Here is a 12,367-nt window from a genome sequence, read left to right on the forward strand (position 1 = left end):
AACACTATAATCACTACTATTACAGTTACCAATAACTGTGTAATGATTTATTACAGCTTTGTCCTAATTTTAAAATAGCAATTTATGTGGTAATGAGAGAATGTAAAATATCATTATAGAGCAATATAAAAAAATATCTCATTACTGCAGAGCCGATCTTGTTAGTCATTTGCGTTTAGAAGTCTTGTGAAATTTGGGCAGAACTCAAGTGGCCCTGTAGTTCTTGAACAAAGATCATACTGTGATTTTGATGTAGTTACATGCCTTCTAAAAATCTTGTTCTAGTTGCTTTGCTTCTATAAATGTGTATTGGTCTACAACATTTTTTATCACTGATATCTTGGGTAAAACCAGAATAAACCTGGATGTTGGTTGAACAATGCAAGAAAGGTTAACTCTCAACAAAAAATAATTTTATTTTAAAATTTATGACAACTCAGTAAGACATACTCTGTTTAATTGAACTTGTAAAAATATTTCTCAATATTAAAATTTTAAAAATGTTTCTAAATATTTATGATTTATGCAGGAACATTAGTGGTATTTGGACAGACTTCAAATGTGGAGGAAGCTTTCTGTAGGAAGAAAAGTAATTTCATTCATAAAATAAGCATCAGTTCTGAATAGTGGAGATCTATCAAAAATTAAGAGATATTTTAAAAGGACAGGATAATTCAGAGTAGTAAATAAGCATAATAAAATGACAGGAACTTTTTGTAGCTTTTTTCCCCGACATGACATGAAATTGTATAACATTCCCTCTTTTGATTTACTCGGAGTCTTTTAAAATTCTCCTGATTTATCTGTTGAGTTTTTTTAAACACATGATCAACTCATATATGTCCAACAGTAATGTCTTCATGGATTTTAATGAGATTCAAGCTCAGGTACTGGTTTTTATCACCAGTGTAAATCCACAGTGCAGAACCAGAAGAATCCTATGGTTGTCCTAGATGTGTTCTGAACTGTCAGGTATTTTTTAAGTTTGTAGACATTACTTCTTGGTAGTGTCTTTGAAATGTGATAGTTACAAAGCTGACTAGAATATAAACACTGTCTCAAAGCCAGGGCATTTGGATGAGATGGCTTAGTTTTGTTTAAAAACATTTTGATTGGTTTTACAAATACCCACCTCAATTAAAACCAGCATGTTTGAAGATTAAATGGCTGTGATAAGCAGCTAGGTTACCTTAGGTAGCACTGAATAGCAGTGTAACACTGCAATTACTCAGATGTGCTTACACTGTCTTTTAGGGAAAGTTACTGCCATATATTATATAGTATTTCAAGGAACTTAGAGAATGGTGGTACATTTGTTGGCAACCTTTAATTGCTCTCTTGCATGTTGTATTCACATGGTTCTGCGAGTATTTTTTCTAAGTTTCTGACAGCTCTTTAGAACTATGTTGGGTTTAGGCCAATAACAAAACAGTAGTGTAGCTGAGTATCCGTATTTAATCTTATTGTCAGCTTTTAGTGAGGTATTAGCACTTTAATTGTTCTGTCAACAACACTGTGAGCACTCCTCTAGTGCAAGAAAAAAAGCTCCATCTGCAGTTCAACACCTCCATGTGTGGCTTGAATTCCTTCATGAACTGAGCAATCACAAATGAGTGCAATACACAGAAAAATTTAGCAGGCATTGAAATTACAGAATCACAGAGTGGTTGGAAGGGAACACAGTGGATCATCTGGTCCAACCTTCCTGATAGTGTAGCTATTTTGTATTTCCATGAAACTCAGTTTATTTTTAAGAGCAGTGTAGGGTGAGTTCTTTCTAATAAGACATGATAACATTAAGACTCAGTTATTTCCTTTTTCATAATACATTTTGTAAGAAAAAAATCTTAAAACCTTGCTACATTTTGGTTGGTATTTGAATTAAAAACTTATGATAATGAATCTAAAATTTATACCTGATAATCCTTAGTTTGTGTGTATGTGTTTATATCCATGAAAGACCACATGCAGCAAGAACTATGCTCTTTTGTCTTTTCTTTTAAAACCTGAACACACAGTTATCATACAATCAAATTACAATTGTATTTTTTACCTCTGCCTAGGAAAATAAAATAATTAAAAGAAAATTTCAGTTTTCAAAAAAAAAAATTGAACAAGTATAATAGCTTACCTGTATTTTTTTATTATTTATTTTCATTTTGAATTTCACTGGAAATGTCTGATTGAAGAAGTGACTGTTGTTTAGTGTTCTGTTTCAAGGTTAGACCTTTACTGTGAGTAAGATCAAATTCTCTTTAGCATTAATACGCAGTGCTTAATTTATTTTTTTGCACCATAAGAGAATTTGATCCAGCGTATTCAGGAAAAATTATCACCTCATATTCTATTTATATTCTTAACTGCAATGATTAAACAGATTAAAAAAACAGATTTCAAGCACTGTGTTCTGATCCTGAATTTTGTTCCTGATCCTGCCAAGATTCAGTTGCATGCCAATTTCTATCCTTAAGTCTAGTGCCATTAGTGTTCACCAGAACTCCTTAATCTTGAACTTCCAGGTAGACATGTGCATAAACCCTATAAAGCTTAGAGCTCTATATTCCATGAATGCTGTTCTGGTGGAAGAGCTAGCTGTAGTTTCTTGCTATTACCAATTCCTGTGTAATGACATTTATTACTGCATTTTGAGGCAACTCATTACCAGAAGCTGCTAGACTCCTATTTAGTTATTAGCTGGGTACAATTAGAATTGCTTTAATCAGCTGAGCTTGTTCAGCTGAATTCACAGTTTCTTTTGCTGAAGGGGAGATCTGAGTTCATCAGCCAGTACTTGAGGCAGTTTGAAACCATGACCTTAAATAATCCTGGATGTTCTGACCATACACAGTCAAGAAGTATGTGTTACTTAATGAATTAGAGAGTATGGTTATCATCTTTAACCACTATTTGTACCCAGTTTGATGTCTCTTTTTTTGCAACAGGGGATATAGCCTTCCTAATGATATGTACGTACCTAAGTCTTACAGGACAAGCCAGCATGTAAATTCTTTTTTTCATAACCATCTAAATTTTCAAGTACTTTAAAACTACTTAACACCTCTTTGATAGTCTGAAATTTGAGGCAAAAAGTATTCAGGCAAAAAATATTCGTCTTTACATGTGAAGATTCCTGTCTATCTATCAGATGGCTTTAGACCAATTGACTGATTGTTAACAGAGATAAGCTTCCATCAGAACCTTGGTATTTAGCTGTTCCTCACTTCTCTGCTCAGTAGCTTCCCAGAGGAAAGCTTTCTGAGTTTTGCGTGGCTGATGCGCCTGCACTTCTTCATTGTAGGAGGCTTGGGGCTAGTGAATAAAGTCCAAGTCCAACACAGTTCCCAAACTTCAGTGGTTTGAATGCTCTCTGGAGATTTTTGAAAACAATGTAGCGGAGAAGGTGTTTCTATGGGAAAGAAAGATGTCCAACTGAAAGTGTTGGCTTACTAGGGGCAAGTTTGAATCAATTCTCACCATGCAGGTTAAAACAGCATTTATTCTTTAGACTTAGTTTTGAGTCAGCTAACTCTGGAGAAAGTAAACCACTACTTTAGATTTCAATTTTAGAGCTTAATGTATTCTTACAGCCTGTGGGGCTGGAAGAATGGCAGTATAAGTAAAAAAATTAATGTGTATTTCAGTGTAAGAGTGGCATTATTTTAGAGTTAGTTTATGTCACCAGTAAGAGCTCAGTAATGTCCAGCAGCTCACTGACACCAAAGATGCTGGAAGAAAGAGAAATCCTAGTGGCCTCAGCAAAATAAAGGAATACAGAGCTTGTCTTGGCTTATAAAGTCCTTGAAGTCTGAAAACATGGAAGATCTGATGGGAAATGTGCATTGGCTGAATCAAATCAAATTCAAAAGCCTCTGAATGAAAGAGTGCAAAGGCGATGTGGTCTGAAGGGAATGAGTCTGAATTGAAGGAGAAGTTGCTTAGGTTTAGCAAATCAGATTTCACAGAGATTTTATTCTTAAGTTAGGATGATTTCAGGGCTGATGAGATGCAGTAATCTGGAAAGATTTTTTTAATCTGGAACGAACAGGCTAAAGGACCTGAATGTTGAGGCAAAGGGAAAAAGTAATACGCTGCATTATTTCTACTTTCATGTCAGACATCTTAGGTTTGAGCTTTACTTTGAGCTACCATGCCTAGCACTGAAAGTTTCTTTAACAAATTGCTGCTGACAAATTGGGATCATGATGATGAAGTGGTACAAGTTTTAATTTATGGCAATTGTTTTTGTTGGGTAGGAGGAATAGAACCATGTTTTCCTAAAAATACATTATCCATATTTCTCAGTAGTTGTACCTGAAAAAAAGAACTTGTGGTTATTAGGGGGAAAAGTATTTAAAGTTATTATTTACATTGTCTGCAAAATAATATTAATTTTTTTTTCTCCACAGTAAAACCGACAGTTATTGATGTTGACATTTATGTTAACAGCATTGGTCCTGTTTCATCAATAAATATGGTAAGTGACTTACTTAAAAAGATTTTTATCTAGATTGCTGATCTTGGCATCAATACTAACTTGAAAAAGACACTAAATACGACAGTGATAAGTTGTTTTGATTCTGATTTACTCCTGTTTTCAGCTATAATTCTGGTTTTTATGTCTCATCAAGAGAACAAATGTATAAGCAATATTATATTCTATGTTGTCTATTGAAAAATGCTGGTAGATCTTCAGTGGTAAAATAGCCATCTTAGGGAAAAAAAGTATGAAGTGAAGTCATTTTCAATAAAACTCTTGAGATGGTGTTTCAGGATGGAATCAAATATACAGAGCTTAATAATGTGGAGTTCATGAAAGTCATCATATAATTACAACATATTTATTTGGAACTCATAGTCTCTTCAGTGGTTGCTTTTCTTTCACTGAGATACCAACAATCTTGAATGTAAAACTATAATTTTGAAGAAGTTATACCTAGATGTACTGCATGTGTAAAGGAAGGAGAAACTGGAGAAACTAAAAGAGTGTGATTGTGTGGCAATAATAAACCTATGGTTGGTCCCTTATTACATTCTGAACTCTAGGTCTTTCCTCAGTGCTGCAGCAACATATTCAGATTTAGAAAGCAAGCTGAATGTTTATGTAGCTATGGGGTTAGGGGTAGCTGTGGCTGCTTGTGCAACTTTTGAGTTTGGATTCATCATATTATCCTCTTTTTCTTATCCCCTTCTTAAATTACGTTGATTTTTTTTTAATACAACTTGGAAATGGAGAACCTGTTAATATCTTACTGTACTTAAAGATTTTAAAATAACCTCTTCAAAGCAATGTCTTTTTCCCACAATGGCATTTAAAGGCTGCCGTGTACAATGTTCCTGTAAGAATCTAATGAATGCATTGCATGTACCTTTTGTATTTTTGGAAGAAAAGCTCCTGAATTTAAAAGGTGTCTGTTCAGGCTTATTCTTTGGTTTTCCCTATAAATATGAAAGTAGGCAAATCATTTTAACATATCAAATACAAGGTGGTCAGAGACTCCTATGCACCCTGGCAGTTGAAAATCTGACAAGTAAACACAGAAACAAATTATGTGCTGTGGACAACTTGGTGTCATATTCACCAACTGTGAAATGTGTTGATTGATATTTCATGTGAAGTGCTGAATGCCAAGCAGTGGGAGTAGCTGCTCCATTCTTGAATTAATAAATAGTTAATTATCTTGCCCTTCCCTGATGGCCTACTCTGGATGCCAGTCTGGTCAGTGAGAGAGAAACGGCAATAGTTTCTCACAGTGGCTTCTGAGAATTTTAGGGAGTTGTAGGAATGTGAGAACTTGTTAGTATAAACAATCTGCAGGTGGTGTTTTTCCACTTTCTTTTCCTGTTCTTGTCAAGGATGGTGCGTGAGAAAGATGTTTTTTATTAACTAGCCAATCAAGTGGAATGTATCATATCAGTCTATATAAACCAAAGAATCCTTTGTAATAAAGCTTCTTTTTCTGCCCTTGCAATTGGGTCTCTCATCTGTTCTTGTGTCATTCTTGGCTCAAGGGTGACAGCATACCATAATGACTTCTCTGGAGAACAATTTATTGGAAGGTCCTCTGGCTTGCATTTACTCTAGGAATGGGCACTCTTGTTCAAAAGCTATGGGGACAATGTGTTTTTGCTCTTGCGTCTCTGAATTAGTTTGTAAGTAGAATTTTGGGGTGCTGGAAATGTATGTGGAATAATAAGAAAGCATTTCATCAAAACTACTTCAGGTAGAAGGAAAAAATTAGTAATAGAAGAAATCAGTGGGGTTTGGAAGATTATTGTAACACAGTCTTATGGATAAACCTTGAGTTCAAGATACCCAAAATAGAAAAATGCACCAAAGTATCAGTTTTAAAAATGCATATTGCATCTCTTTTATAGTAAATGGTCTCATTAGAATAGTTAATGAGTGTATGACATTGAGATATTTCTTGCTTGGAGCTGAAGAAAAAATTTGTGTAATGTATAAGGGCAGAAGGATAAGTTAAAATAATGAAATACAAAATTTAGGTATGTGAGGTTTAAGGACACAAGACTGCATAAAGTTATATTTACACTTTTGAATAGAAATGGACATAATTTCCGATGTGCTTGTGGACAGTACATCCCACCAAAACTGAGTGTGAACTACCTTAGTATTTTTGAACTTCATTTTGGTTCTCAAACCTAATTACCAATATAGGAAATTAACATTAGGCACTCAAATGTAGCAAACTTTTGTCCAAAAACTCAATTTCTGCTCTGTTATTTGGAGTTTGTCCAAACATAAATAAGAGAGCAGTAATGCTCTTGCAGTCTCAAATTAACAGTGAAGATGGCAAGTGCTCACAAAATTGCAAGCCACTGTTCTGTATGATGGCTTGTCTCTGCAGTGGTAGAACTGATTGAGAAGCTTCTTTTCCCCCAGTTCGTGTTATTTCAGCTGTTTGGCTACAGTATTCAGTAGCCATTATTTGGTCTACTGGAGGAAAAAAATCTAACACTTTTTGGAATTAAAAATTATAATTTATTTACTTTTAAGTAAGCAGCTTTTCATGTACACTGTGAACCACTGAAGCATAGGTACACAAAGAGCTGAACAGAAATAGAAGCTAGAAATTACCTATGTCAGAGGAAGAGGAAGAAAGGAGCCATCTTCAGTCTGATATCTGTCATATAACTGAAATTTCAAAAGGAGAACAATGTGCATGAAAATCCTACTTAGGGAGAAGAAAAAAAAGGGATTCTTGGTAGAACCCACCTATGCTCTTTTTCTCACCAGGAAAAGAACTTTTAACTTTTCTCCCCTAAATTATTATTAAAAGTTGAGCTGTTCTGTCCAGGCGACTCAGTAAAGTGGTGGTTGATTTAGCAAAAAGAGCGATGATTACTTTGATTTCCATCTCTTCTATTTCAAGGGTGAGATCATCAACATGTACAAGGCGGACTTTCCTGCTGTGGACTTCCAAACTTAGACCTTAGCTCAATTACTTTTTTCTTAGTCTGCAGCACTTCTGAGGGAAAATCAAGTGGAGCTTCTCTAGAAATCAAACTCTGCATATATATTTTCTGATCAGTTTTCATCAGTGATTTTCATCTAGTGGGTAAAACCTAGGAAATAATTTTCTTTAAGATATTTTTTCAATGGGTGTTCAGCTGAATGTTCAAGCCGATTTTGTAGAGCAAAGCTTTTCAGATGTCACTAACTGTTGCAATTATGCTTATACTTGAGTATGAATATTAATATCTGTTTCTTTAACAGTCAGGAAAAAGTTTCTATCAGACACCTACTTGTAGCAAAGTTAATCTTAGATTAACTGCATGTGAATACAAGGAAGAATGAATCTTTTTAGACTGAGGCTGTAATTGTGAAGGGGAAGAAATGGTAGGCACCCCATCAAAAAGGCTTCAAGTCAAAGGAGAGGTCATGTTCTGTGGCAAAGACACCGTAATCCCCAGGAATATATGGCTGACCCTGCATTCCAGATTTTCTGTGGAGAGTTTCTGCCACTTCCCCTGAAACACTTCTTATCAGTGTCTCATTTTCTAGGTACTTTAAATATGTCTATTTTAAACCTCAAGAAAGAATAAAACAGTAATGTGGTTGGTCTTCTATTAGAGACTTGTCATTATAATATCTTTATGAAGATGATAGAAACTTGTTTTCTTAATAGACAGGGGTGACTCTTCCTTTGTCTGTGACATGGAAGATTTCTTTGGGTCATGGTTTAAAAAACCTGATATGAAAAAATAGGTATTGTGTAATAACAGACAAGGAAAAACAGACTGAATAAGGAAGTGAGTGATACTAGGAAGTGGTTGTGAGTGGCAGTAGAAGTAATTACTTTAAAGAAGTAATTAATTACTTTAAAGAAGTAATATCAGCATTTTGAGTTATGATATGATGTTATGAAATGGTAGATGCTATTGATATGATGAATATTTGGAATTTAAAATTCCAAGATACATGAATGCCCATTCAAAAATTTTAGGCTGTCTCTTTAATAAATGAAAGCCATCTCATATATAAATATCTTGATGCCTGTCCTTTATCAAGAACATAATAGGATGTGAGCTTAGACTCATTTAAAGGATACAAAACCTGGTTTATTCAAAAGTAAATGACAAATGCATTCTATGAGCCAAATTATATGTTCTTGTGTGCACATTGTATCTCTGTGTCTTGGTTTTCATAATCTAATAAATAAGTTAAAGAAATCTGTGATTTGCCATTTCAAGGTGCAATGTCATTAGAGACGTTAGGTTGTAGGATGCAAGATTTTAATTCAGTCTTTTCTTATTGAAAATATTTGTTATATCTGTAATTATAATGAACACTCTACCATATTATAAAATCTTAAGGATCTTCTAAATGAGTTCTTTTAATTAATTTTTTAATTTTAGAATTAATTTCCAATTTTTCCCCCATGCTTTATATTGTAAACCAGATGCATGAATTCCATATCACTCAGTTTTTATATATCTGCCTTTTTCAATTTTTTTCTTTAGTATTTTTCATTGAAAATGGTGTCCAGGAGGCATATGATTTTGCATTAAAACCCATAATCCATTTTTCGTCAACCCTCTGGTTCTTGCCAATAGCTGAAAAAGTTTATAGATTGCCTTGTAAACCATAGTCTTAATATGGCTTACTGTAGCCTGGTTTTCTACAGATAAGCAATACTGGCTTGTCTCTAAAAGAACAGAAAAGGGAAAGAGACCAGTAATCAAATTGAGAACTAGACATAAATAGTGGGGGTAAAAAATCCCCTAGAAGTAGTTTTGTGATACAGAAAGGTAAACACGCTGAAATCAAATAGACTATTAAACTTCAGTGGCATCAGAGCCTGTGTATTTATGCATTCACACATACAGGGTTAACTGAGAAGCTACGAGAATCTGAGATTGCAGCACAAGTTGCTACTGAAGGAAGAATTTTATGCCTGTTTGGTTTTTGCAGCTGGAGTCCCATTTTGACCCAGCTGTACAGAAGGAATGTTGAAGAGAGTGTGAGAAACGACTTTATAAACTGTACTTACCTGTCCATAAAAATAGTAATTGGTTAGCTGCTGGTCATCTCTTTATTCTCAAGTATCCTTAAATGGCAATTCATTGTGTTTCTTTTATGTACTTCATCACTTCATTCTATTGTGTCCACTCTCTAGGCTATGCCATATATCTTTATGGGTCCTATATTTCCCATTTGTTCAGTGAAGTGTTCTAAAATAAAAGCAATTTTTACTCTCTTTTACCTTTTAATGTATTGCTAGACTTCTTTGAACTTCAGTTTCAAAGTCCCCACATATTCGTTTCGCTTCTCCACTGGACACTATAGGTATCGTAAAGAATAATCTTGATCTGGAGACTTGTCTAAAGTAGTACTCAAACCTTATAATTAAGCCTTAATTTCTTGAATGCTTTCAGTCTTTATGTCTATTTGTTTGATATATCTATTTGTCTTTATGTCTGTTTGGTAAAATGATTGTTAGAACAGCTGCAATTATAGAAACATAGCCTGCTGAATCTTTCCATCATATGGCAGTTACTTTATCGCCAGATTTTATCCCATTTTCAGCCCCCTGTGAAATACCCCCAAGTATTTCCTTTACAGACATCTTCTCAAAGATAGTGCAAGTCAGTGTTTGAGCTCAAGGCTGATGCCCTGTTCATTGTTAACTTGAAGTGTGTTTTTCTGACTCTATCTCACTGTCTCACCTAATCTATTTATAAAGCAATTGTGTAGGGAGATGATTTCAGTTATTTTTGAGGAGCGAGTTTTCCAGTTGCTGAGTTCAGAGAATCACTATAATAATGGAATGCCTTGGGCTATTTGTATTTTCCCCTGAAAATCTTGCCAGCTCCTTTGTTGCTCTGTGACCTAAGAGAAAACTCATGTACTGGACTAAATTTTAGTCTGAGTGGGTCTGTTTGTTTACGAGGACTAATATACTAATCATACACTTAAACAAAGTGTATGATTTTTCTAGATTATGATCAGATTGCACTTGTTTCTAGAGCATATACTGTCATTAAGTTTGGATCTCTCATAATAAAAAATGCATGCATTATAGAAAACTTTTAAGATGAATGGACTTTTTTCTGATAAAACCAAATCATCTCTCGTACAGGCTCGTTCTTGTTGCCTTAAGCTCTGGTAGTCAATGCCTCACTATTAAAATATTTCTGGGAGGTAGTAGTAATAAAATGAAATTTGAATCTGTCTGTGGCTTCTGTTCCACCACTGACCTTGTGAGAGGCTTGTATAATCTCAAAAGTGAAACTGGCTGGAAAAGAGGAAGCTGGGGCTGGGAAGTGAACATAGATTGATTTTTTTCACATGTTACCTTGGCAGCCTCTACATTTGGTCTTCTTTAGACCTCTACTTTGTGTAACTAAAACAGGACCTGGGAGATAGAAACTTGGATAAAGAAGGGCCTTAGGCTGCTCTTGTTTGAGGTGCAATGGGACGAACCAGAATAATGTTAGTTTTTCTGCAGTGTAGCTTGTGTGCTGTGATATGCAGCAGTAAAATGCATAGTGCCATAATTTATTGCATTGGCAGGAAATCCAGTTTACTTCTTGGAGGAATAAGAGATTCTGTCACAAGTCTTCAGTAATGGACTGATCTTAGGTCTGCTGCTCTGTCTTATCAGAATTCAAGCAGATTGTCAAATATGGCTGAACTTAGCCTTAGAGTTATCTGAAAAGGTGTATGACAAATGAGCAATTTAATTTCAGTAAGATAGTAAAATTAAATGCCTCATCTGCTCAGTAGTGAAAAAAGATTTGAAGAGCAGCTAGAACAGCTGCAATTATAGAAACATATATGAATGTTTTTTCCATAGATAAACAGGGTGACAATATGTAACAGGTACCTCCTCTTTGAGGTAATGTATTGGCCTTCACACAAAAAGTGGTAAGAAACTCCTTTCCAGCTTTTAAAGCTGGAAAGTTTTTGAAACTTTAAAACTTTGGTCCCAGTTTTTAAAACTTCATTTCTCCCACTTCAATAACCTGTTTCTTGGGCTTGCAGGCTTTAGGCTTTAGAAGTAGTTAAAGTTCCTTTAGAAAGCAGTACCTGCCCTTGTCTGTTCAGCTTCAAATTCTTTATTGCCAACACTTGGGAAAGTTAGTTTAGAAAAACTATGGCTAAATTGCTGTAAAGGGTATTGAATTACTTTGGGTAAATTGGCAATCTCTTGGCATAAATCAATTTCAGTTTTGAGTGGTCAAGTGTTTATCAACTTTAGTTTAGATTTTGATTTTTTCATGATTGTTCCATGAAAGAGTAATTACTTTTGTGTTGACCTGTTTATTGGATACCTGAAGGATATTGATGTTATATAAACTATGGTTTTGAGAGTTTGGTCTTCCTTAGTGCTTTCAGTTATGGATTTATTCAGGAAGCAAATGGATGTTGCTGATTTGTTCTCTAAGTACTAGAGATGTACTAATGAAAAGTTGTCATAAGACTTCATGGGATAACTTTCTGGAAATGTAGTTCTAGATGTCACAGCATCCATAGAGCAGTTCTAGCAGCATTAAAAATGTGCTTGGTAGTTAGGAAGAAATAACTGAATACAGGGTGACCCCCTATAAACCATTATTAGGCCACAGAATCATCTTCAGTTTTGGGTAAGGTTTTTTGGTTGGTAAAGAATGAATACTATTCATCAGCATCATTTGAATATCAGAACAATGATCAGCATTTTCCACACCATTGTTGCAATGAGCAAAACCCAGAAGAACCTCCCTACCTTACTTTTTTTTTCGCAAGAGAGCTTGTCATCAGTCTAATTGGTTGTAACTTTTTTGTCAGATTTTTGAAAAATAAGGTTTAGAGAATTGTATTACATTTCCTTTCAAGATTTTTTAGTGAACATGGTGTCCCTTG

The 12,367-nt window shown here is 34.7% G+C and overlaps 1 protein-coding gene across 1 annotated transcript in view; it reads left to right on the forward strand.

Annotated features, from left to right (window-relative positions):
• GABRG3 (gamma-aminobutyric acid type A receptor subunit gamma3) overlaps window positions 1-12,367 on the forward strand; it is a gene marked incomplete at both ends in the record, with an annotated part of 288,540 nt that overhangs the window by 12,084 nt on the left and 264,089 nt on the right. The window contains one exon of the mRNA XM_084201189.1: window positions 4,407-4,474. Within this exon, the coding sequence (XP_084057315.1) occupies window positions 4,407-4,474 (68 nt within the window). The remainder of the gene's footprint in view (window positions 1-4,406; window positions 4,475-12,367) is intronic.

Source organism: Fringilla coelebs (assembly GCF_963513975.1).
Source record: "Fringilla coelebs genome assembly, chromosome: 2".
Classification (NCBI taxonomy): Eukaryota; Metazoa; Chordata; class Aves; order Passeriformes; family Fringillidae; genus Fringilla; species Fringilla coelebs.